The following is a 26,438-nucleotide window of genomic DNA, read 5'->3' as shown; positions in this document are numbered from 1 at the left end:
TGCTTGCGCTATTTTTGTACGATGTACTAGCTCAGTTTTCACTTCTAATTTTGTGTACTGGTAATTATGTGCACTAAATTATAATTTAGTGCACAAATTTACCAGCACACATAATTATCCTTGTGGCAGAAGAGAACTCATTACCGAATGCCGCTGATACCTTAACCATATATTTTACATCAGCTGTTTGAAGAGGCTTTTGAATCTGTGAGCCGAAGTGTTCGGCCACTCTACTGGAGTGTCGGGACGAAGTATTTTCGTTCTGGTTTTAGTTTCGTTCCACCGAAAAAAAGTTCCGTTCCAGTTCTGCTCCAACGAAAAATAAAATGATCCGTAACGGTTTATAACCGTGTTGGTTCTCATGCAAAATTTTTCGAAGCAAAGTAACGATAAAAACGTAGTATTTATTTCTCTCAATAAGTGAATTCTGAGATTATTCTTAAGGCACTGGGCATGATCTCAGAAGCAACACGTCATCGAGCGTACTCGCCGAAATACCAGACCGCTGTCCCGATAAAACGAACGTAAGCGAACATAAACGAACGATAACACTTCGGTAACAAAGCGTTGTATTCGTAGAAAACGAAAAGCTAAGCTCTTCAACGCGCAAGCCCTGGGTTCCGCTACGATGCAGCCGATCTATGGCCGATCTGCTAATGCACCGAACGTAGGGACTGTCGGAAAAAACTCTATGGTCGGAAACCACATTGCATAGAGTTTCTCACTACATTGTGTTATAGTGAGAAACTCTATGCCACATTGAGCAGCAGGCTGGGTGGATGGATGCTATGAGCCTCCCCTTTGGAACGGTACGATGGGTTGCGCCACCAAGCGTTTGTTATTATATTGCGTAATGTCCTACCTATGTGTAAAAAAAAAAAAGAAAAGGAAGGAAAGAAAAAGAACTCACGAAAAATTCCCATCACCAAACTTTCATTGTTCTTGAAACATTGTTTTTGACGCCTCCGTTGTTTGCCATTTGTTTACTTTTCCACCAATTTTCCTATAATCGCTATAGCGGACCTGTTTACTTACCCCTGCTCTCGTTGAACCCAAGGCCTTCAAGGAGGCCAGAAGTGCCTAAATCAACCGCTGGGCAGATATCTTCACATTCTAATAAAACATGCTCCATCGTTTCCCTAGCTTTACCGCAGCAAGCACATGCTTCTTCCTTCTTGTGTCTCGCTTTATAACTGCATCCGTGTTCTAAGGTATCCTGATCTTGCTTCTAAGTGTAATGAGCTTCCCTTTGAGTTATGAATTGTTTCTTTCCTGATTTCATTTTTTCCTGTTAAGTAGTTACTCTTAGCAGGTTTCTTTTCCACTGCCGCCACCCATGAGATTATTTCAGCCTCTCTGACTTTCCGCTTGACGTTCTTTGTTGCCATGTTGCTCACCATAAAGGTCGCATACTTGCTTGTAAGCTTCCTAGTTCGTTTCCCCCACTGTGGATCAATGCTTTTCCTCAACACTCTCCCAGCCCATTTACTTTCTTCCATATTCCTCAGTCGTTCTTCATACTCAATTTTGCTGCGAGATTCCCTCACTTCAAAACTAGTCCAGCCCACACCACCCTGCACAGCTTCATTTGTAGGTTTCCCGTGAGCGCCCAATGCGAGGCGACCCACTGACCTTTGGTTGCCATCGAGCCCTGGCTGTACTCCTGACTTCAAGCAAACAACCGTTTTTCAAATGTAAGTCCTAGCTAGAACCATTACACCTTTCCACATACCCCGGAGCACCTCGGGTCACCCCGGAGCACCCCGGATCAATTGTATCCCGATAGCCCTCTGCGTTTCATTATGGTTGCATTTCTCTTACCTGTTGCTGTTGTTTTTTCCTGTGTTTCCATATATATATTGTCTTCTCTTATCTATCTACCAAAGTATTTATATTCTTTTACCCGAGGTATTTCCTGGCCCTGTATTAACGCTGTCTGTTCATTGTTTTCATTGAATATGACACCTGATTTTTAACGCTAAATTTCGGACCTAATTCTCGCTTTCCTGTCCACAGATGGTAACCAAACGTTGCATATCACTTTGCTTGTTACTTAGAAACACAATGTCGTTCGCATAAAACAAACCTGGAAGCTGCTGCTCTACTACAGTACCCGCCTGTTTGTATGAGAGATTAAACCTGATATTACTTTGCTCTAGCGCCCTCTCCATCCTCACTATGTACTGTTGCGTACTCCAGGTATAGGGTATCGTACTGTTGACGAGTTGTAGCGACGCCTGCCTATCGAAGCTCGACCGACGTTACTATTGGGTAGCGTGGCATTGTCGGCCGGCTGCAGGCATCCGGTAGACCATGGCGACCGGGCAAGGACGAGACGGTTTCTAGTGTGAAACTTGCACGGTTTATTCAAAGGTTGATGAAAGATGATGAGAAGCGAACGAAGTGATAAAAAGTACATTTCGGAGCCACTTAAATAGGCTCTCTACAATCGTGGGAGGGATCTTGCTTCCGTCGACGTCACGTGACGTCACGTGATCGATAGCCTCCACGTTCTGCGCTGGGCCGGCAGGCGCTGAATATGACCGGACACACTGGACGTCGGCGCGTGCAAACCGTCCACAGCGGGAGCAGCCAGACGCCCTGCAATGCCTTCGGACGCGACCCGCTCCTTAGCAGCGCAGCCGCTGCAACGGCCGGCCGGGCGCAACGACCACGGTCACTCGAATAGGATGTGCCAGGTCACCCACTTTTATTCTGTTCTTCAGTTTAAGCAGCACCGTCCGAGCCATGAAACCCCGTCAGAGGCGCCCTCCGCGCTCCAGTGTTCCCACGCCGTCTTTACCATCTTCCAGACAGGAAATTTACAGAAGAATAAAAGTGGGTTGGAGTGCATACGGCAGACGTCAGATCCTGACCGGAAGCTTACTACTATAATTGAAAAGAAATTATCGGGTTTTACGTGCCAAAACCACTTTCTGATTATGAGGCACGCCGTAGTGGAGGACTCCGGAAATTTTGACCACCTGGGGTTCTTTAACGTGCACCTAAATCTAAGTACACGGGTGTTTTCGCATTTCGCCCCCATCGAAATGCGGCCGCCGTGGCCGGGATTCGATCCCGCGACCTCGTGCTCAGCAGCCCAACACCATAGCCACTGAGCAACCACGGCGGGTTATAATTGAAATGAAAGGTGTACAATAAATGCATTCTACCGTTGCTAACGTATGGGGCAGATACTTGGAGGCTGACAAGCAGTGGCGTAGCAACAGGGGGGGCCGGGGGGCCGTGGGCCCCGGGAGCAAGGGACCACTGGGGGGGGGGGGGGGGGGAGGGGGTTCATATACGTCTGAAGACACCCCTCTTTCCGCCGGCTATACCCGGGGGGGGGGGGGGATGACAGAAGACCTATGGGCCCCGGGTGCCAGACGACCTAGCTACGCCACAGCTGACAAGGAAGCTCAATAACGTTAAAGACCGCTCAAAGAGCGATGGAACGAAGAATGTTAGGCATCACATTAAGAGACAGGAAGATAGCGGGGTGGGGTAGGATAGCCGATAATCTAATTGACCTTAAGAGGGAAAGAAATGTAGCTGGGCAGGCTACGTATTACGTAGCTTTTACGTTTTTAGCCCACGAAAAGGGACAAGAGGGAGAAGTAACGACGTGGACACAGCGCTGCGTAGGTAATACCTAGGTTAGATAACCAGTGGACCATTAGAGTTACAGATTGGGTGCTAACAGAAGGGAAGCGCAGTTGAGGATGGCAGAAAACTAGGTGGGGTGATGAAATTAGGAAATTCGCTGGCGCAAGTTGGAATCAATTGGCGCAGGACTGGGGTAATTGGAGATGGCAGGGAGGGGCCTTCGTTCTGCAGTAGACATAATATAGGTTATAGTGCTATAGCACACTATGTTGCGGTGCTCCGATTTGGACTGTAGCAATGCGGAGGCCGCTCTCGATTGTGGTCAGTGTGAGCGTGACAGGAACACATGCCGAGGGAACATGCCGAGGGTGCTGTTGCAAATGGGTCGCAATCCTCAAGGGTAGCGTTGGCCTGGCGGCCTGGGGCACAGCTGGAAGCATCCGAAGGTCCTGGCAAAGGATGAGTCGACTGCTAACAGAACAACTTGTTTATTCTAGCATCGCAAAAGAGCGGCCGGTCAGGTCGACCGAAGTGGAGAAACGGGAGACCACGTTACTCGACTGAATAAATCGAAGCTTCTCTCTTGGCGTCCGGGGGCAGCTGCTTTTATACTCTCGGAGTCGAGGGCAAGAAGGAACGGCTTCGAAGAGGCGCACGTGACGGCGGCGCACGGACACGTTGAGACAAGAAGTGACGTATCCGCCGGGCCGGCGCCGGTCAGACCTCCTCGCTTCACAGTTGGGGAGCTCCTCTCCCCGGCTGCCGCGCTTTGACAAGCGTGGGCAACAACATGCACACACACACACACACGAAGACACGTGGCATTGAAGCATGCCTGGACGCGCTTAGCAAGAGGCGTTGGGACAGCGCTGAAGTGGCCAAAATGTCCGCCGCTGTGAACGAAGCCTCGGCGTCCGTTGCATCCGCGCCGGCTATACCGCACGTCGGAGGCGAAACGTAACAGTGCCATGAAGTCACTATGTTAAACTTGAAGTGTATACAGCCGCTCACCTGAACACCCGGAGGCCGGAAGCGGAAACACGTCTGCACTCCTTGTAAACAACTATATATGGTGGACCAAAAGGCGCGCGCCAACGCCACGAGGTACACCACGCCACAGCGGAAGATGCAGCAGCAACTGGATAGAAATCCTTTCTTAGCGGGGGTATTCTGTAAGTGTCCACCTGGCGGACATGTCCATTTCGTGTGCTAGTGAAGTTCCGATCGGATGAGCTAGGTTACGCGTGGGAAGGAAATGTGGGGAAAAGTGTCGTCGTCAAATGAAAAACTGAGCATGTCAACACTCCTCGTAACTGAACAGCTTTTATGGCAGCCTTGATGTCACTAGTTAGCACACGAGGATTTATTAGCCACGCGCCTGGTCTCCTAAGTTCCCGTGCTACGTGACGCCATCGGGCAAATGAAAGATGTTCCACATCCACCCACCCTGGCTCTGAGCGGCACCGGCTAACACTCCCAGATGTATACATCTAGTAATCGTAAACGCCCAAGTTAGTGGACGGATTGATAGCCGTCGCCGTAGCACAAGTGCAACGTTCGCGTAATGCGGAGGTTGTGGGTTCCGTCCTCACCGGCGACGTTATTTTTTCTTCTGCTTTAATTTCAATTTTTCTTTAATATTTTATACATTTCAATTTCAACCACAGCTAATTTCCCCTGTGCTTTCCTTAGCTTCATTGACTATTGCCTTTATGTGTTTATTTCCTAGCGGGTGTATTCTGTAAGTGTCCGCCTAGTGGACATGTCCATTTCTTCTGCATCTGAGCTTCTGATTGGATGAGCTGAATTACGCGTGAGAAGGAGATAGTCGCTCCTAGCCTATTAGTACTTTAGCAGCAGACGAAATTGGCATGTCCACTAGGTGGACATGTACGCAATCTCCCCCCCCCTCCCCGGCCCCTCAATCGCACTATGAAAAGAATATGTGTTACGAGCGGTCCATTCTGACCAGCCGAACGTATTATTGGCTGCTTTATTTTGTGTAACGTCTACTCTGCCATTACCAGCAAAGAATTATAGTTTAATTTTTCAATCGTTATAAATTGTTGCAGTATGTGACAGTAGTTGCGCGGATGCCGGTAATTTTAAGAGCACTCTTAAGGGCTAGCTTCGAGTTCTTTTAACAACCCGCCGTCACGCTGAGCACCTCCCCGTCCCGCCGGTGTCAAACGCGTCATCGTTTGGAACGACCTTTTTTTGCCATGTTGTACAGTTCTGGCTCGACCGGCTGATTGGCATCCTCCAGAATTGCTATCAGGTTCGTGGCGTGCTGCTGCTGGGTCGGAATGATGAAGGTGTGAACCACGCCGGGTTCACCTGATCGCGCAACGTGGCTCGACCTGCGCGCGTAGACCTCCGAGCAGTCCGGGCAGTCGTAGTTAACGACCAGTCGCACGTTCTCGAGAACCAAGTCGTGCGCAACCATGTCTGTCGTCACGAGCACGCTTGGTGTACCGTTCCGGAACACGGAAACGATCCAGTCGCGCTCCTCTTTCTTCTTCCGGCCGTGAAGACCGACGGCAGACCAGCCCCGGACTCGCAGCTTCCACGCAATATCGTCGGCCTTAGTCCTCGTGTCGGTGAAGACAACGGCCTTCTTTGACTTTTCCTTGAGGACGTCGTCGAGGTGTTCAGCTAGCTTCGCTTCCTTCTCTTCCTCCTGGCACACGTCGACGGTCATTTCCACGCTGTTTTCGACGGGCAGCTGCGCCGTCCCGAATTTGACTTCCACGTAGTCGTCGAGCAGGTCCTCGACAAAGGGCCTGAGCTCTTTTTGCCAGGATGTGACCCACATTATCGTCTGGTGGTCGGGCCGGCAGAGCTCGGTAATCTTGAGAACGTGCTGCTTGAAACCCATTACCAGCATGCGGTCTACTTCGTCGAGCACGAGGTATGTGCAGCGGTGCAGATTCACCTTGCCTTCCTCGAGGAACTCAAGGAGGCGTTGAGGCGTGGCCACGCAGATATGACAGCCCTTCTTGAGATTGGCGTACTGACCTCGCTTGGGGTCGCCGTTCCAGGCGCAGACGGTACGCACGCCGGCGTACTCACCGAGCTCTGAGACCACGTGGTGAATCTGCATGGCCAGCTCGCGCGTAGGAGCCAGCACGACGGCGATGGGTCCGTCGTCCTGTTGAAGCGGTGGCTGCCGGCTGACGTGGATGACCGCGGGCAGGACGTAGGCTAGCGTCTTGTGCGATCCCGTCTCCGCGATGCCCAGAAAGTTCCTGCACGTGAGTGCGATGGGCCAGCAGTGTGCCTCGATGCACGTGGGAGACGTGTAATCGCGTCGGGACTCGATGCTCTTGACGATGGAGTCGGGGAAGTTGGACTCTTCCAGAGCAAGGATGGGCTTGGGCACGCTCCGCCCTTTCACCGAAATCCCTTTGGCTTTCCTGTAGGCGTCCACTTCGGCCGATGACCTGTTTGTCGTGGCCGGGTGTTCCTCGTACAGGTTCTTCTCGAACGGCTGCAGATGGATCTTCGTCCAGTCAGGCTTGCGAAGGAACAACCCAACCCGGCTTTTCCCAAAGACATCGGGCCCAATCCACCAGAAATAGAGCACGTTATTTGCGTAGTCTCCCTTGGCTTTGTGTAAAGGATTCCAGACTAATTCCATTTCGTTCCTCCCCTCGGCAGGCCGGCCTCCGCGGTTTCGTTGGAGTCGAACGGGATCGCTTGTTACTTCGGCGGCAGGGCCCGACGGCGGCTGTTGGAGCGTTGTTGTTGATGGTGATAATGACGTCATAGATTTTGGCGCGTTCCCGTCAAGATGGACTGGCCAGGAATTTAACGTCGCTGGCAAAATGCAATATTAGAAGGTGCCCTGAATGCTCATTAAACGAAATTAGGTAAACATTAAAATAAAATGGTCGAATTGAATTCAGATGAAATGTTGCGCGTATTCAAAATGGTATGGAAGAAGGGAAACCCGCAAAATAGAGATAGCGAGAGGAAGTAAAAAAAATAATAATTTCAACTATTAAGCCAATAAGATAACTGGTATTTAACAACTGAACTTGTAGTGCGTTGGTATTTCTTCAGGGAACATTTTGCTGAAACATAACTTAAAAATTCCATAGTACGATCAAACTCGCCAAACTGTCATCAATGAACTTCAAGCTCCGAACATTGCTGTGAATTCGCAAGAAATACCTCAAGCACTTCAACGGCAGGGTTGATTAACTATATCGAACAGTCATCTTTCTGGCTCTCAAGTATCAATTTCTATGACAGAGACTCTGAAAAATGCACATTTTACCTCTATAAAGCAATAATTTTGTGCTTTTTCTGAATATCGTACGAAAGAAGTCCCAGTTTAGCACATCACGCCCCGTGGGGACAAAATGGCTGTCGAATATGGAGAGTAATTAAATTATTTACTGCTTCGTGTGATATTGGTCAGAGTAAGTATATGGATGTGCTCGATCAAGTAAGCAAGCAAGCAAAGCACAGCAAGGCACAGCAAAGCATACGCTAGAGTTTCTAAATCACAATCGTCATGCTCACGCAGCAATCATCTCACAGGGCTAGTTGGCGTCGGAAGGATGTGTTCCGCCCAGTTCTTGTTCAATCCCTTGTCGCGGGTATGCGCCATGACATGGAAATCGCCATTGTCATCAACACGCGGACACGCTTTTTGGCCGATCCCCTTTTGTGGGTGTGCCCCGCAGTGTGAAAATCAGAATCATCAACACGTGGCGATCACTACAAGAAGCTTGTTGGTGTTGGCACGAGAAGTGTATACGGGCTGTGGTGCCCCAAGAAGAAGCACCTCAGTTCTAAAGCGGAACCTGCATATCCGGCTAAAGTATGAACGGTGCGTGTGATTGGGCGTCCACTGTATGTGACTGTCATTGTGCCCACCATCCTGTGACTATGCACAATTGGGGAATGTTTTATTAGGCAGTTTTAGTACTGCGTACGTAGCGTACGCAACGGCGTTGCGTACGTAAGATCGCTGCGTTCTGCAAACTGCGCATGTGCAGAACGCAACACAAACGGTACGAGATGCGTACGCGGCCATTGCGTACGCACGCATCCGATTCTTGCGTGCGTACGTAGGGAGCCTTGCGTGCTGCTCTCGTGGTTCTCGTTTGTTCGGGAGAGCGCGAGACAAAAGAGTTTTCCAAGATGGCAGCGTCAAAAGCGACTCGCGGAAGGCGGTACTTTCAATGGCCTACGATTTGGCTTTGCTTCGTGAAGTGAACGCGCAGAAGGCATTCCCAGACCCTGCACGTTGGGAATGTATAGCAAAAATAGGAACTTTGTTTTTGAGGAAGTGTTCAGTGTGTGCTGTTTGCGCGAAAGGCTCGACCTGCTTTTGGCGCAGTTTGTCGCAAATGACCGTGCCAGCCTGAGAAAGCAAGTACTCGTTTTTTTTATTTTTCTCGATATGATTCGTGGATTATATCCGCTTTAAAAGTAGAGTCTCTTAAAGGCCTAAATATAGTCCGACGAAGCGGTAACGCGCCCACACGTTACATCACGTTAGCGAGATCAACAGCGTCTAGTTTGGCCGACGGTTCGACGTACTGGCGGACACGGCCATACGCTCCGACGCGCCCGGCGTCTTACGCTCGCCCTCTTACGTACGTAGGCATTTCGCAGTACTAAAAGCCCCAACGCGACACGCGCTCCTACGTTCCGCAAAGCCCTTGCGTGCTGCGTACGTATCGTCATGACGCAGTACTAAAACTGTCTATTAAGAGGAAGCTTTAGCTCGGGTGCTCCTATCTAAATACATGTAAAAGGAGAATTCGTTTTTCTAGGCAACCACTGCTCCAAATTTGACGGGGTTTGCTGCATTTAAAAGAAAAACTTAAAATCTAGTGACTGTTGGTTTCGATTTTCGATTTAGGTAGTCAATTTTTTATAAACATTTGGCAAAAATCGCAAATTTTCAGAAAACGAAACTATCAAGTTTACAACTCCGTAACTCAGCAAGAAAAAATGATATCGCAATTCTGTGAATTGTACCTGATAGCATATCTAAAGCGGACAAAATTGATATGTTACACATGAACCTCAAAAAATGGGGAAATGTGTAATTACAACTTTTGCAGAACCCTCGTAAACAACGTAACAAATTCACGTAAGATGTAAACTGACATGACAAATTTGTCCGCTTTGAATGGTCTAATGGATGCCGTTTACAGAATCGCGATATCTGTTCTTGATGCAGAGCTATTAGTTTGTAAACTTATTTCTTCTATTTTTTCCAAACTGCTGAATTTTTGAAAATTCTTTTAACAAAATTCAAGCCCTAAATCAAAATTCCACTTCCAACAGTCACTAGAATTTAACTTTTTCTCTCAAATGCAACAAATTTCATTAAAATCGGTCCAGGGGTTATCTCAGAAAAACGGTTTTGCGTTTTCACATGTACTTGAATAGGCCGCGTCGGAGTTGGGTCCGAGCTAAAGCTTCCTCTTAAGGTGAAAGCCTTAAGTGATTTATACCCCCGATGGTCTGGGAAACGCGGCGTGTGGTACAGCAAGTCATGGAACTCGCCTCGCGCACACACACCCTCTCGCCACAGCTCGCGCATTCGTCGTCGTCTTCTTCCGCAGCTGGTCCCGATGCCGCTCGTCATGCCAGCGTTTCTGTACCGCCCCTCGCGCTCGTGCCACTGGTCGCGCGTTCGCCGCCACTCATTCTGTCCCCATCGCAGACCGCTTTCAAGACAGGCTCGCGCGGCCGCGCCTTACGCAGCAGCCACCGGAGTAGAACGCCCCCCCCCTCCCTCTCCTCTTCTCCTATGCGTTGCGCGCGACGGAAGATGGCGCGCTTCCTAGCCGCTTTTCTCAATGGGTCGCGAGATTGAGCCACCATCGTCAGCTTACCCTCGCATGCTTTCACTCGCGCATACAGCGTGCGGCGCGCGGACATGGTGTTATATATCCCTTGGACTTGATATGAAACATCGCGTCGAATGCGCCTGGCGTGCCCATGTGATCACTGTCACAATCACTGATCACTGATCACTGATATACCAACGCTGTAATTATACCCGCCGTGGTTGCTCAGTGGCTATGGTGTTAGGCTGCTGAGCACGAGGTCGCGGGATCGAATCCCGTCCACGGCGGCCGCATTTCGATGGGGGCGAAAACACCCGTGTACTTAGATTTAGGTGCACGTTAAAGAACCCCAGGTGGTCGAAATTTCCGGAGTCCTCCACCACGGCGTGCCTCATAATCGGAAAGTGGTTTTGGCACGTAAAACCCCATTATGTCTTTTAGCGCTGTACTTATATAACTTGCGATGGGTAGGGCTTTCAACTGCGAAAAAAATGTAGGAAATGCGGTGACAGCCTGAAGGGGAAAAGTTAGTATTCAAATTGCTTGTTTTATGCGAAGCATATTACGAGGGCTCAACCCAGCTCCTCAGGCGCGGCGGTGACCATGAAATCACGTGACACCGTGACGTCACGACAGAGGAGAAGTGGCTTTGGCTCAACTCTTGCAAGACGGGCTGGGTGGGAATCGAACCAGGGTCTCCGGAGTGTGGGACGGAGACGCTACCACTGAGCCACGAGTACAACGCTTCAAAGCGGTACAAAAGCGCCTCTAGTGAATGCGGTGTTGCCTTAGAAACGCGCTGTTTCTAAGGCGTGCGTCTCTTGCTCAGGCGCACATTTCGTTGCCGCGCCGAACGCTGCTTTGCTCGACGCTCACCGCGTCCAATGCGGGACGCGTAGTCGCTGCCCTGTAGCCCATTGTCTTACACCCCTTGGCGGGTCGACGGGAACGCTGTCGCGTTCCACTCTTGAAGGCGAAGAAGTAATGCATGAGTTGTTTCTTCGTCTAGCCGAACCAAATATAGCCAAGCAACAGCAGTTCACCAGGCTAAACAGTGGTTCAACAACTAAAATAAAGGCTAGTATGCTTCGCATCCTGGGCTTAACCTTACCTAAGCCACAGCCATTTTTTTGTAACTTCAATTAACTCCAGCTGTGAGTAGCATAAGTGTAATAGTTCATATGACTTTGTATAAAAGCACAATATTACACCGTGAGAGTGTAGGCGAGGATTTAAGGCCTGGCGTAAAGTGAGGCTCTTATACTAAGCAGAACCTTTTTGCCAACTAACGTGAAATGATCGAAACATTTCACGTGGTAGTCAACTGTAACATCTAAGTATAACAGTGTTCCTGTGTTGGTATCAGTCGGTTTACGCGTATACAGTGCCTGAGTGATGTCTAATTTTGTTGTTAGGGGAAAGAACGATTGTACCGCTAGTTTTAGATGCATTTATGTATAACCCATTCGCAGACGCCACTGTTGAAACAAAACTGGCACATCTTGCAAGCGTGACATAAGTGCTGTGCTACAAGAGTGATGAGAATGAAGTGTATTGTCGTCGGCATAAGAAAACTCGATGAATACAATAGGCAGGATGGCACATCATTAACATGCAGTAATGACAATAAAGGACGCAGGATTGCAGCTTGTGGCACCACATTGTTAAGAGCTGCACGATGGCAGGGGTAGTTACCAGCAGATACTACTTAGTACCTGTTAAGCAGGAAATGTTGAGTAATGTAAAACTTGTACCTGTTAAACCATACAGTTGAAGCTTGCAAAAACACGCGTTACGGAATACTGGTAAAGACCAGGCCTAAATCCAAACTAGGTGTTATTATTCTAAATATCGTTAGCGCAGTTGTAGCCATACTTGAAAAATGAAGAGTGAAGAAGCTTTAACAAAGCATTAAAAGTGTTCACAATAAAAATTTTTGGACCAATAACCAGGCTGCTAGAAAGATGTTCAAAGCGAAAAGTATTATTGTTTATGACCAGCGAACCAAGGGAACTAACGCATACGGCATTTTCATGAATAACATTTTCATGTTTTATCCGCCACGGTAAATTAATAGTAATTTTTACTAGTATGAAATAATGCGGAAGAGTTACACACTCAGTAAAATAGACACATCGACACACTGCTGGCATGCAAAAAGAAAATTCCAAGGAACTTCCAAGTTGTCAATATGAAACTGTTTGAAAGACATGCTGAATTTACTTGACATTTTGACTTTTACTGACAGGCTGTTTCGTATTTTTCGCGCCAGTAAACTCAATCATCCACTCACCGTAGGCATTGGAACAGGCAGGATGATAAAAAATTACCGCTCGGTTCATCTATTGTATTTCGCGCCGGAAGGGAGTGTAGTCTTAAAGGGAAGAGGTAGCTTGCGAGATAACATGTTGCGTGCTATCATGGACAATTCGTAGTTCCGCAATGTTGTAAGAGGCATGACGCGTAGTTCTTCAAAGTGATCAGCTGTGCGTAAATTTTGACGTGGAGGACACATTGTCTTTAGTGCGTGCTGTTGTAATTATTGTAGAAGAGTGAGGTAACTGATATAACTCAGTGTCCATGATCCGACGGAACAGAAGAAATTTAACATCAAATAGGCGAAAGTATAAGGATCGAAGAATGTTGAAAGGTAGAAGCTCGACACTGTACTGTCGAAGTTTTAACTAGTGTGCAACAACTGAAAGATAGTTTTGTGCATACCTGTTCAATTTGATTTCACCACAACAGTTTTTGAACGAAGATAACACCTATCCATTAGTTTTTTGGTTACTTTATCCATGAAGGGAAGTACACAAATCAGTCCGTAATTACCCATGTCATTTGTAGTGACATGCCACTTCGCCATGTCATTTGAATCGCCTTTAGGTTGCGGGATCGAATCCCGGCCATGGTGGCCACATTTCGATGAGGCCTAAATGCGAAGACATCCGTGCACTTAGATTTAGGCGCACGTTAAAGAACACGAGGTAGTCAAAATTTCCAGAGTCCCTCACTATGGCGTGCCTCATCATCAGATCATAGTTTCGGCACGTAAAACCCCATAATTTTATTTTTCATCGCATTGCTTCAGTGCCCGAATAACCATCGCGGTTCTGAATCGCTTCAGCAAAGATGTATGTTTTGAAACAACGATTGAAAATGTAAACTAAGATTGAGGAAAGAAAAACAGCGAAGTCTTAATGTGTTTGCTGTGGTTATTGTGAAGCCCTGACAAGTTGATGTTAAGTTTTAAATAAGAGACGGTGTTTCCTCTCGGCAGGTGGAAAAATAAAGAAAGAAACAGTTGTGAATTACGAGGAAAATGAGGAGAATTGGCTACAGTGTTAGAACAGTTAGTATTAGAATAGAAATTATCACTGAAGGCATTACCAATGTCTTTTGGAGCGCTTTGCAGTATGCCCTAGATCCATAGCAAGATGCACACCTCACAGGAGTGCGTGCCTCAGAGCTATTCAGAAATTGGTGAAATAGTCGTAGCTTTTTTTTTCGTATTTTTAATGCAGTGTTTAAGTTTGAATTCATAGTAATGCCGCTTTGATTCCTCTGGAAGCGTAGATAGGATGTCTTACTATGTTTTAAAACGACCTTTACAAGTCTCATGCAGTGACTGGCTTTTCGTTTATTTCTTTTTTGCTCTTTCTAATTGCGTTAGCATTTTTATGCCTATCCAACGAGGAATACCGTCCGTCCATCCGTCCGTCCATCACGTAATACTGTCGCTTTCAACATAGGGCCCGCAGCAGCGAGCGAATTCACCCTGTGCTAACTCTCCCTTCGACGCGAAATAAGCGGCGCGAACACAGCGCACACGAAGCTATCAGCACTCGCCGTCACTCTGCCCCCATCGCAGATCTCGTTCAAGACAGGGCCCGCGGGGCTGCGCGACGCTCAGCCGCCGCTGGAGTGTTATTGTTCACGGTTCATAATGATTCGATGCGAATGAATAAAGGGCTAACAAGCGATAACGGCTCATAATGGTAGGAACGTCATCAGCGCACCTGGTGTCGCCACCTGCAGTAGTTTGCTTGCGTCATCAATTCGCCTTGCGCCGCCGTCCGCAGCAGTTCGTGTCGCCGCAGCGCTGTCGTTTATACGGGTCGGATCAAGTTTCAAACCATCGATAATGACACCGGGCTGCGTCGAGATGAGAAAGTGGTACAACGCTCATGCATACTTTTTTATTTATAAGTTATCTGTTTTATACAGAGATTGCACTAGAGAATAGCTAATCTAGGTACTGTGGGGAGCACAATACCGTCTATTAGAATTGCGAACCGCCGTTGAGTGGTTGCTAGCGTTTGGTATGACTCTGCATATTTAGCTAATGCTTCGTCAGGGTCAGTAATAGTCTAGATGCTAGACAAATCAAAGTTGGGGACTTACTCGACATGTTTATTCCAGTGAAAGCAAGTTTTCTGTCGCACATGAAGAGCTTTAAAAATGTTTTTAAGCAAAGAAAATAATAATTTCATCGGCCATTCCACTCAGTGAAGGTGGTTGAGCAGCGAAGATGCTGTCGTGGTTGTTAGAGCTCTTTCTCCCTATTTACTTATTATGCCATTTGTAATTAGGCTCATGTTGTTTAACTATCTGATTAACATGTATATCGTTTGTGCAAGTACAGAGAGGTACGCAGTTGGCTCTGTGCCTGAAATTTTATGTTTTCGTCTCTTTTATTTTGCCACGCAAGTGATAGTGGCCTTGTGGTCGCTGTGATACACGGCCAATGGCTCCAGGACGACGCTGGTTTGGTTCTTGGCCAGCGTCAAATCTACACACGACCGATGACGCGTCGTCGTAGGCACTTTGGGGTCACTGTAACACTGTAGACCAAACTGTTCGAGCACAAAAGAACAGCAGCCGCAACACGTCGATGTTAAAATGGCCCACCACAATGACGGGCGTGTCGTCGGTGGAAGACGGAGGAGGAGGAGGAAAGAGAAAAGCAGAAGGCCGGGAGGTTAACCAGAATAAAGTCCGGTTGGCTACCGTACACCGGGGGAATGGGATAGGGGTAGAGGAGAGCCACGATAATGTGTCCCTCATAAAGTTCTAATCTCGGCACACTGCCCTGGTGGCGTTGACGTCTCTGTGCGGCATTCTCGACATCCCGATATGCGTCGTCGGCTCTTGCTCGTCACTTAGGTGCCACATGGCGGGCACGCTCTTCTTCTCGGGCCCCCATATGGGCACGACGTCGACGGTCTCTCTCCCGCCGCTGCTCTCTCTGTCGCTCCTCGTAGATACGCTGCTCTTCAGGCGTATGGATGACGCCTGGTCTTCCCATAGCAACGGTGAAGCGAAATGGCACCGAAAATTTACCTCGGTCGGCTTATCAGGCGCACGCTCCGTCGTGCACTACGTCACGTAGCGTGCATGCGTAGTATGCAGGCTACGTGCCGTAGTATGCACTACGTAGCATGCATAGGTGCACGCTACGTCGTGCACTACGTCATACACTAACAGAGACACATTGACGTGAGCGGCGGTATGCGTTTGCTGTTGTTGTTGGCTCTTTCACTCACACCTTTTGGGGGACAGTCTTTCCGCGAGGATGCAATAAAGTCCCGGATCCTGGCCATAGACAGCTTCGCTGTAAAATACTGGAAAGTGGTCGCCATTTTTGGTCAGCATACGTCAACTTAGTCTTTAATACGCCTTCATGAACAGTATCAGCGGAATAAGAAATAATGTTCTCGACTAAGACCAGGGTCCTTGGGCGCGACATTGCGGAAGAAAGGACAAAAACTATTCGTACCCAAAACTATAAATGCAAATCGCGTGTTCAAGGCTAACTCAATTTGATGACTCTGTGACCTTATGGGAATGAAGAAATATTATGTAGCGATCAGCTGAGACTAGTAGAAGTCAAACACAAGTTTATGTCAGTGGGATGTCAATGTGCGACAGTGTAACCACTGTTAAAGAACGCAAGAAGAAAGTGAAAAAGAGACAGAGAAGAATAAAAAAAGTGTAGAGGGGGGTGAGGGGCAGAATCTACAACCCGTAATCTTTGGATACAGATATGTTATATACTGCCGGGAGACCGCGATTTCTGCCATAAAAAATTTCGGCAGTGCCTTCTGGGATTCCAGCTATAGTTATACTGGGGCGCGATCGCAGATATTTTGTTCGCTGCGCGTTCTGTTCAGTTGCTGCAACGTCACAAAGTTGCAGTATGCAAAATTTGTGACAGCGGGGCGAAGAGAGCAGCCAATCAGGAAGCGGTGACCTCCCCGGAAGTTTACTTCCGTCGTTTGTCGTCTGCTTGCAAGCAGTATACTACAAAACCAAATGTTTCTCGTCTTCCAAATGAATTAAATCTTTATCTAAAAAAAATGTATTTTTCTTCTCAAGCCCAAACACGTTTTCAAATAGTAGTACGTGTGGCTACTGCAATTTATAACTATTAGGTTCTTTGCGTCGTCCCTAGGTGGTGTCGCGCACAGCGAGAAGGAAAAAGAAAAAAAAAACGACGGGAAGAGTGGCGCAGTTTTCAAGAGGCAGCGACAACATCCCAGTGGCTCGCTGGCACCGATGATGTTGTCGATTTCTCTGTGCAACCAACGAATTATTTGTTTCGAGAAAGAAAAACGACGCCGGAATTCACTTTCTGTCATTTCTTCAAACGCGTTTCGCAAACGTGCCATTCTGCAGCCGAAAAGGCCGCCTGTTGGATCCAATCCAATCCACCAGACGCGCCATGCGAAGCCGTATGATCGCTCCAAACTTCTCAACTCCCGTCGCGTTCGGACGAAATGCTCGGTGGGCGGATGATTGACAGGAGCGTGTCGTCATTTTGACGTCACCAAAAACGGGGCGGCGCCCCGCGGCTGGCGACGTCGGCGCGGAGTAGGCCAATCGCGCGCGCCGGTAACCGAACGAACGCGCCGAACAACCGTCTCCGATCGCACCCCTGGAGGGCGCTGACACACAACAAAACGGAATTGACTCGATAACCGCTATTGTTTAAAAGACACGCTTCATTACCCACTGTGGCCATAAAGATTAAAATTGTGCTGATTTGCTCTCAACGTCTGTATTTATCAAGGACGAATCTTTGGAGTCAAGGACGAAGTATTTGGGCAGCGGCTATTTCGAACGAAGTGAATGTCTTAGGATTTTTTGTAAGCTGGTGTGACTACACTGACCTGCTCGCCTTGAATTTTGACGCGACAGCGTTAAGGGCCCCGCGTCGCAGAAAATCAGGCGTCGGCGTTCGGCGTCCAGCATCGGACGTCGCTTCAGCAAATAGACGTTGCTTCGGCAGCGCACCAAGAAAAAACGGCAAAAAAAAACAGACAGCGCACATCTTTTATGTTAGCTCTTCTCAGATTGAAACTATAGTGCGAAACAATAACAGGAAACCGACCAACGGAAGAGGGCGCGTTTCTACCAGAAAGCTTGCCTTCGTGCATAGTGTTCGCAGCCAGCGTTTGCCGGTAAACGTTACGGTTAGATAAGCTGCAGTTGCGGGGACGCATGATAAGCAGTCAGGAGCCTTTGAATGCTACCGCGTTCCACTCTTAAAGGTGAAGCTTTAGCCTCCTCCAAATGTATTTTTTCTTGATGCGTTCTTCTTCACATGCTGCCAGCGATGCTCGCATGTCTCTCACTTGTTGTTGCCCGACAGCTTTTACGACGGTTGCGCCCCTCGCGACCCATCTATGATCAGGCTGTGCGCTGTGTCGCATAGAGAATAAGTACATTCAACGACCGATTTTTCGGACATCGCTGAATATTCGGACATCATCGCGGTGCCGCCACGTACCACATATGGGCTATGCATGAAGACGTCTAAAATTTCGGACGCCGAAAGTGATTACACGGTGTTAGATTAAAATTAAACTCTGGGGTTTTACGCGCCGAAACTACGATGTCATTTAGGTGTGTGCAAAGAGTGATTTTTGAGGCGGAATAGAACATACGAATCGAGTAGTTACCAGACGCATATCGAACCGATTATCGAATAGTTTTCGAGTACTCAACAGCAGCTACCACAACTATCGTAAAACGATGTTTGTAGTTTAGTATTCCTAAAGTGGAGCAAGTTTCTGTCATTACCTAGTACGTTATGAAGCGCTGTTTATTAAAAACACAGTTGGAGCATTAAAAACAAACAGGCAGTTTTTTCGCATGCACAGGACTCTTCGTAGAGTGCGAATGATCGCTGTACAGCATGTAAGCTATGGTTACGTAAGTGACGTAGCCGGCTCCACTACGCCAGGTCTCATGTTTTATGTCTATACTATTCTCGCGGGGGTGATGATTTCTAATACATTTGTTTTAAATTTATGTTTAATGGGGCGCAGTTGATGTTTTCAAGTATTAGAAACGTATTTGAAAAATATTCACGTTTACGAATAGTGACTATATTCGCTTTGAAGAGTGAATCGAATAGAACACTATAAGATTCATTATTAGAAATTTCAGAATATTTGGAAACCCCTAATATTTGGGACGAACTAGTGGAGGAGTCCTGATTAATTTCGACCACCTGGTGCACCCAGTGCACCCAATTGCACCCACGTTCACCCAATTCACGGTACACGGGCGTATTTTTTTTGCATTTATTCCCCATCAAAATTCGGCCGGTGTGGTCGGGATTTGATCCCGCGCCCTTTCACGTAGTAGGGCAACGCCATGGCCACCTAGGTGCCCACGGCAGGTCGATCATTTTTTTTGCGCTGTCGTGCGCCCTGCAAGTTCCGTGTTCGGTACCGAGTACCCTGTTTTTATTTAAGGCGATTCGCCGGTGTGCGCAATGGCGCCGAGTCCACCTTCGTCATCTTTGCGGCTGGCTTCGCAGCGCAAGAGGCACAGCAAGTTTCTAAAAGAAACGTTCCATAATTGTAGTTACCAAAACTAACATTTGCCGCATTACAGTGGTGCCTATGTGGTCAAGCACTTGTAAAGTATTGTGGTGAAGCGTGTCACTGTGGAAGGGGGCTACTGTCACTGGTCCTAGGGCCAGACAATGAAATCTTCCTTACCTCAGTAAGGAAGCCTTCATTGCAGTGAGGCTACCTTATGTCACTCTGAAAGGTTCCTTACTGAGGCGCCCTCGGTGAAGGCTTCCTTGGTGCTTCCTTGGTACTTCCTCAGCATAAGAAGCCAAACAATGAAACCTTCCTTACGTCACTAAGGAAGCCTTCATTGGGGTGAGGCTACCTTATGTCACTCTGAAAGCTTCCTTACTGAGGGGCCCTCGGTGAAGGCTTCCTTGGTGCTTCCTCAGCATAAGTTAGCTCCAAAGCTACCTTCATGCGTCCTTACGCCGCTCCTGGCCCTGAACGAGCGCTTCACCTCACTGCTTAACCACGAGGCATTCGCTTGCGCATGCGCACCGTCGCCCACCTGCGGAGAAGCGCGAGCACGGTACGTCTTGCCAGGCATGTTCGTTTCAGTCACGCGTGCGGCATGCAAGCATTGCTAGGCGTTGCTAGGCGTTGCAAGACGCCGGCGTGCCAGCGTTGCTGGAGCACATCAAGTTTTGCACTGTAATGCGCAACTTTTTTTTAACTTTAATAATAATAATATTTGGGGTTTTACGTGCCAAAACCACTTCCTGATTATGAGGCACGCCGTAGTGGAGGACTCCGGAAATTTCGACCACCTGGGGTTCTTTAACGTGCACCTAAATCTAAGCACACGGGTGTTTTCGCATTTCGCCCCCATCGAAATGCGGCCGCCGTGGCCGGGATTCGATCCCGCGACCTCGTGCTCAGCAGCCCAACACCATAGCCACTGAGCAACCACGGCGGGTGTTTTTTAACTTTAGTAAACGAAACTAGAAGAAAGCGTCCACGCTTCTCTATATTAGCTATTCAATTTAAAGACTGTGCGATGATACAACATTTTGTAATAGAATAATGGTGTTCGCGGAAAGATATGAAGAGATAATCTCGAACTCAGGCACGCGGCAACCGCTCCTTAGGTGAGGACGGGTGAAGGGAGCTTTCAGAGTACGCTTGCTTCCTCCATCGGTCCTTCGCTGTAAGGAGGCCTCACGTAAGGTTAGGAAGCGCTCGAAGGAAAGGAACTAGGAATGTGCGAATATTCGGAATTTCGAATACGAATCGAATATTTTCCATATTCGAAGCGTATTCGATTCGAGAAATGCATGTTCGGAAATTCACGAATATCCGAGGACGGCCGAATAACGGTGGAAACGGCGAATATTCGGATTGACTGCGAATAATTGAGCAATTAACCAATTGTATGCTTGCTCCGCATTCTCCTAAGAACATGTTTATTAACTGAGAACTTCGCATGATCCGCTCATTATCTGTATGCTCTGTTTCAGTCTATCTGCTTCAGGCATTTGAGACATGATCAGTTCCGGTTTCTTTTTCACCAAGCTTTATAATTCCAATTATTTTGGAATGCCCCATTGCCTTGAAGGTTGCAAAGGCAACTCAGGGTTTGCTAACATTGATTCAAAATGTATCAAGGCTCTTTGTGCGGAGTGGAAATTTGATGAAGTGGCCAGCCTAGGCATGTTTCTTGATCCGCGCTTTATGGCCACAGTTCATCAGGCATCTGTTCAGATGATCTGGCTGAAAAACCTTGTGACAAGGGAGCTCCAGGAAGCCGTCGTGGAACACCGTGGGGACACCGCCGTGCCAGCGTCGACTTCGTGTCCACTGGTGGCATCGAGTGTATGGAATGCTTTTGACGATCTAGTGATGAACAAAGAGAAGACACAATTGGCATCTGCCCCTGAGGGGGAAGTTACAGACTACGCGCAAAAGCCTCTTCTGGAAAGGGGCATGAATCCTTGTGAGTGGTGGCAGTCCATTGGCCGCTTCAGTTACCCGCTTTTAAGTGCACTCGCCCGGAAGTACTTGGCGATCCCTGCCACTTCAGTTCCTAGTGAAAGAGTCTTTTCTACCGGTAGAAATGTGACAGTGCATAGAGAGCGTTTACTTTCTGGCCATATTGAGCAGTTAATTTTCCTTCACGACAATCTGTAACAAGCGTTTTACCTGACTGAGGGCATTACCTGAGTCCATTATCTATAATTGAGTACCTCTTTAATTTGAAGCAACCTTGTAAAATGCAATGTTATTTTTAAAAGGGTAATAAAGCTATTGTTACCTCTCTTGCAATTTTTTAATACTACACATGTATTCGATATTCGATTCGATATTCGAAGAGAGTTCTTCGCCTTATTCGTATTCGATTCGTAATCGAAAATTTCAATATTCTCACACACCTAAAAGGAACGTTTTATTGTTTGGACCAAGCTACCTTCATGCGTCCTTACGCTGCTCCTGGCCCTGAACGAGCGCTTCGCCTTACTGCTTAACCACGTGACGTTTGCTTGCGCGTGCGTGCTGTCGCCCACCTTCGGAGAAGCGCGAGCACGGTACGTTTTGCCAGGCACGTTCGTTTCAGTCACGCGTGCGGCATGGAAGCGTTGCTAGGCGTTGCACGACGCCGGCGTACCAGCGTTGCTGGATCACATCAAGTTTTGCACCGTAATACGCTACTTCTTTAGGTTTAATAAACAAAACTAGAAAAAAGCGTCCACGCTTCTCTATATTAGCTCATCAACTTAAAGATTGTGTGACGATACAATCTTTTTTATTGAATAGTGGTGTTCTGGTGTTCGCCTAAAGCTTTTAAGAGATAATCTCGAACCCAGGCATGGCGGCAACCGCTCCTTACGTGAGGACGGGTGAAGGGAGCTTTCAGAGTATGCTTGCTTCCTCCATCGGTCCTTCGCTGTAAGGAGGCCTCACGTAAGGTTAGGAAGCGCTCGAAGGAAATGAACGTTTCATTGTTTGGGCCGTAATGTATGTTCCTTAACATACGTGCGTGCACCCACCGTCACCTGTGCGAGCACCGATACGCCTAATAAATGTACTGGCAGGCCTACTCAGCTATTTCGGACGGGGGTTCGAGAATTTTAGCCTTTGAAGGCCCGCAAGGACATAAATTACCATTTTTTTGACTGCCCAATTTTTCTGAAGTCTTCAAAGCCCGTAGCGAGTCCGAAAAATCGGCCTCTGACTATATTGTCGAATTCGCCTTCCTACATTATCGAACCACATGGTACAAGCGAACTGGTATACGATCTCGATAGGGGCGCCTTAACACAAAGCCATTTCAATCACTTTCCATTCCATTGCTGCCACCGTAGTCTTCTACGATTGGTCAAAAACGTTTTGCCTGTTTTGCCACTTTGCCTGTTGTCTCGCGGCGTCATGACACAGCGAAACCTCGTCATCTGTTTGAGGTGTAGACAATAATTGGGCATGGATGGGCCGGATAAAATGAAAATAATTATTTTTAATTCTACGATTTCTTCTTTTTTCGCCATTAACCTTCCGCTACGGGTCCGCTTCCCCCTTCTGTCACACTACGTCACAAAACGGCGAAAGCTGGTGACGTCAATGTGGCGTGCATGCACTAAAGAGCACTAACAGATCTAACTTTTAACGCGACAGCGTTAAGGAGCTCGTGTCGCAGAAAAGCCGGTGTCGGCGGCGTTGGCCGTGAGCGATAAATACCAGCAGGTACTTCATGAATAAAAAGAACTTGCAAGATGGGCTGAGTGGGAATCGAACCAGGGTCTCCGGACTGTGAGACGGAGACGCTACCACTCAACCACGAGTTTTTTTTTCTTTATTACATGGAAAAGAAAACTGAAGGTGTATTACAAAGTGGACACAACTACACACTTAAAACTCAGGCAAACACACACATGCATCCAACAAGTGCATCCAGTCTGGCGGAGGTTCCTGCACAGCGTACACACTTCTTACATACGCAGCACTTTCGCGAAAAAAGGATTTTGTAGTTCGCGGGCTTTCGGCATGGCGATCACAGAGTCTACTTCTCAACCACGAGTTTGATGCTTCAAAGCGGTACAAAAGCGCCTCTAGTGAACGCGGTGTTGGCTTAGAAACGAGCTGTTTCTAAGGCTCAGGAGTGCATCGCTTGCTCAGGCGCACATTTCGTTGCCGCGCCAAACGCTGCGTTGCTTGACGCTCACCGCGTCCGATGCGGGGCGCGCAGTCGCTGCGCCGTAGCCCATTGTCTTACACCCCTTGGCGGGTCGACGGGAACGCGGTCGCGTTCCACTCTTGAAGGCGAAGCTTAAGCGTCCTCCAATTTTTTCATTCTGAATAGCTGAAGACTGCCCCGTTGCGGAAGGAATAAAAAGCCGCTGCCTGCAGATTACACTGGCACTGGCTACTCGGAACTACCGGGGAGAATCGATTTCTATGCGCCAAAAAAATTCGGTGCGGCAGGCCTTTCGGCCCGTACACGACATCGCTCTCCCAATTCTTCTTCGCTGAGGATCCGTTTTCGGTACATTTTTAACCTTCTCTTGCACGCTGCCGGCATTTTCAACCAGCCACCGCAAGTTAAGCAAGGGGAAGCGGACCCATCCCAGACGCCGGCAGAGTCCTCCATATCCGGTTGTCCACGTTCGGTGGGTTCGAATCCACAGATCGCACCCACCGAAACACTCTCCATTTATGCGCGCTTCTCACCTCCTGTCAGCCGATTACACAAGAAATACTTGCCCAGGTAGCAATGCCATTTGCCTTGAAATCAAACAAAAGTGACATCCTAACACGATCACATGATTTGATTAAACTGTTCAACTAACGCCGCCGGTTCACGCCAGATGCTTGCGTCGGCAGTTATGTAAATTCGGCGCCAGGAGATTCGAATAAAATTTCAATGTGATTATTTACATTAGATGGCCCCAAGAGGAAGAAGACGACGATGAGGGCAGGCGTGGGTGACGAAAGACATGGAAGGAATATAATAAAAAAAATTTGTGCTTCTCTTCCAATAACAGTTTTTCAGAACAAATCAAACAGTGCCATAAGACGAATCAGAGCAACCACGAATCAAATATTGCTAGACGCGAATTGAATGAAATAACAAATATTTGTAGATAAACTTGCGAACAATGTACAGACTTCTCACGATTATTGTCAAACAATTTTCACATCCTGGTATTGAAGGGAAATTTAAGTCACTGTACTGCACATAAAAATCATGCATTCAGTGGCACAAATGGGGCGTTATGAATGATTAAGCCGTTAGGTGAAGACGGGGATTTTCGGACAATACGTGGTCTTTTATCGCCAGGTAAAGTTTAGAAAGTTCGTCTTCTTGGTCAATAATATGTTTACTTATTTAATTATTACCTTCGCGACAAAAACAAATGCGTGCCCTCTGCAGGGAGTGATGGTAGAACACACGCACACACACACGCACACACACAAAATGCAATTTTTCTCAATTTGGAATGGTCGCGGCAGATGGTGCTACAGTTGTACCAAGTATGTAGAAGTGGAACGCATTGTAGTGCTTTACGTGCCAAAACCTCACAACCACCGTAAGGGGACACGCATATTAATTTTGACCACGTGGAGTTCTTTTTAACGCGCATCCAAATCTTACGCATGGCGTTCTTGCATTTCGCCCGCATCGACATGTACCATCGAGTTTGGCAAAGCAACACCATAGCCACTCACCTATCATGGCGAGTCGCATTTCTATTTCATCCTATGAGAGGGCAGAGGCGTTGCATCTATAAGTAGTACCAGAAAGTGCCCACTTCTGAGTGCAACTTGTAAAAAAACAATCATTTTACTTCAGGGGATCGTGTTTGGCGAGAAACGTCTGGCTGTTTGAGCAACGCTGAGCATCATCATCGTAGTAATGATGATGCCATCATCATTACCAACTTCCTGGGGCGGCGGCCGCGAGACATGATGGAAGGTGAATGGGTGAGCTCCTAGGGGACCGGCTGCGTTGCGTAAAGTACAAATTGTTGCCGCCGCTCCTTAGAGGTGGCCTAAACGTTCAGGCCGCCGTACGCGCAGAGTGCAGCTGCTGATGCACGACAGAAACTAGCTGACGCTTTCCAGCAGTAGCAGCTAAACATGGCGTACAGCGGAAAACCAGGGTTCCCAAAGCTGTTCCTATCGATCGTTCCGTACAGTGTTCGCTTCGCTACGCCGAACGATGCGCCGAGGAATGGACCGCACGAAGGGGTTCGGTCCCCGACCTGGTTAAGCGCAAACCCAGCAAGTGATTTGGGATGCCGTAAGTTGACGTCGTTGAACCGGGCCGACCTTATAGAGATCTTGGCCATCAGATACGGAGGGTACAACAAGTCTCGGAGCAGCGAAGCGGGCCGCAGCCTGCGCATGCCAGACTGGACAAGCGTTCACTTGCCGGCATACGAGAAAGATTTCTACCGCGAACACTTCAGAACGGCCCTGCGATCGACGGGAGAAGTGGAGGCCTACCGGAAGGCCAACGATATCACTGTTGCAGGACGCGGTGTGCCCAAGCCCATCCTGCACATGGACGAAGCCGGCTTTCCGGAACGCATAACAAAGATCGTCGATGCACGCCAGCCTGGATCGTCACCCACCGCATTGCAAGCTCAGTGCTGGCCCGTAGCGCTCAGTGGCAGAGACCTTGTGGCCGTGGATTGCGCCGCATCGGAAGGGAAGTTACTGGCCTACCTCGTTCCGGCCATCATCCACATACAGCATCAGCCAGCCATGCAGCGTGGCGTGGGACCCGTTGTGCTAGTGGTTACGGCGACGCGGGAGGCAGCCCAGCAGGTTCAGATCGTCGCCCGCGAGCTTATCGACGGGACAGGGATCCGAACGGCGTGTCTCGCGTCAGGCGATCCGAAGAGACCGCAGCTGAATGAGCTGGAGGAAGGTGCTCAGATATGCATCGCGACGGTAGGCCGCCTCGTAGCCTTCATGGAGGAGTGCAAGGTGGATCTTCGCCGCTGTATGTACCTGGTGCTGGACGAAGTGGACCGCATGTTGGCAATGGGCTTTGATGAGGCGCTTCGCACCATTGCGGGCAACGTACGACCGGACTGCCAGACGCTCGTGTGGCTGGCATCCCGAACGAGAAGGGCGGATCAACTCATTGAAACGTTGTCGAAGGACTGGGTCACCGTCAGCGTCGGGATGGCTACCCAGAACG

The 26,438-nt window shown here is 48.4% G+C and overlaps 1 protein-coding gene and 2 pseudogenes across 1 annotated transcript in view; 2 read left to right on the top strand and 1 right to left on the bottom strand.

Annotated features, from left to right (window-relative positions):
* The first annotated feature begins 1,605 nt into the window (after positions 1-1,605).
* Positions 1,606-26,438, top strand: part of LOC135908563 (5'-3' exoribonuclease 2-like) — a 95,054-nt gene continuing 70,221 nt past the window's right edge. The window contains exon 1 of the mRNA XM_065440365.2: positions 1,606-1,694. Coding sequence (XP_065296437.2) covers positions 1,693-1,694 — 2 coding nt within the window. The 5' untranslated portion in view covers positions 1,606-1,692. The remainder of the gene's footprint in view (positions 1,695-26,438) is intronic.
* Positions 5,627-7,361, bottom strand: LOC135908561 (probable ATP-dependent RNA helicase DDX5 pseudogene; annotated as a pseudogene).
* Positions 25,163-26,438, top strand: part of LOC135908562 (probable ATP-dependent RNA helicase DDX5 pseudogene) — a 2,075-nt pseudogene continuing 799 nt past the window's right edge.

The sequence above is a fragment of the Dermacentor albipictus genome, chromosome 9 (assembly GCF_038994185.2).
Source record: "Dermacentor albipictus isolate Rhodes 1998 colony chromosome 9, USDA_Dalb.pri_finalv2, whole genome shotgun sequence".
NCBI lineage: Eukaryota > Metazoa > Arthropoda > Arachnida > Ixodida > Ixodidae > Dermacentor > Dermacentor albipictus.
The sequence above is the reverse complement of the archived record's forward strand: the minus strand, read 5'-3'. Positions and strand labels throughout refer to the sequence as shown.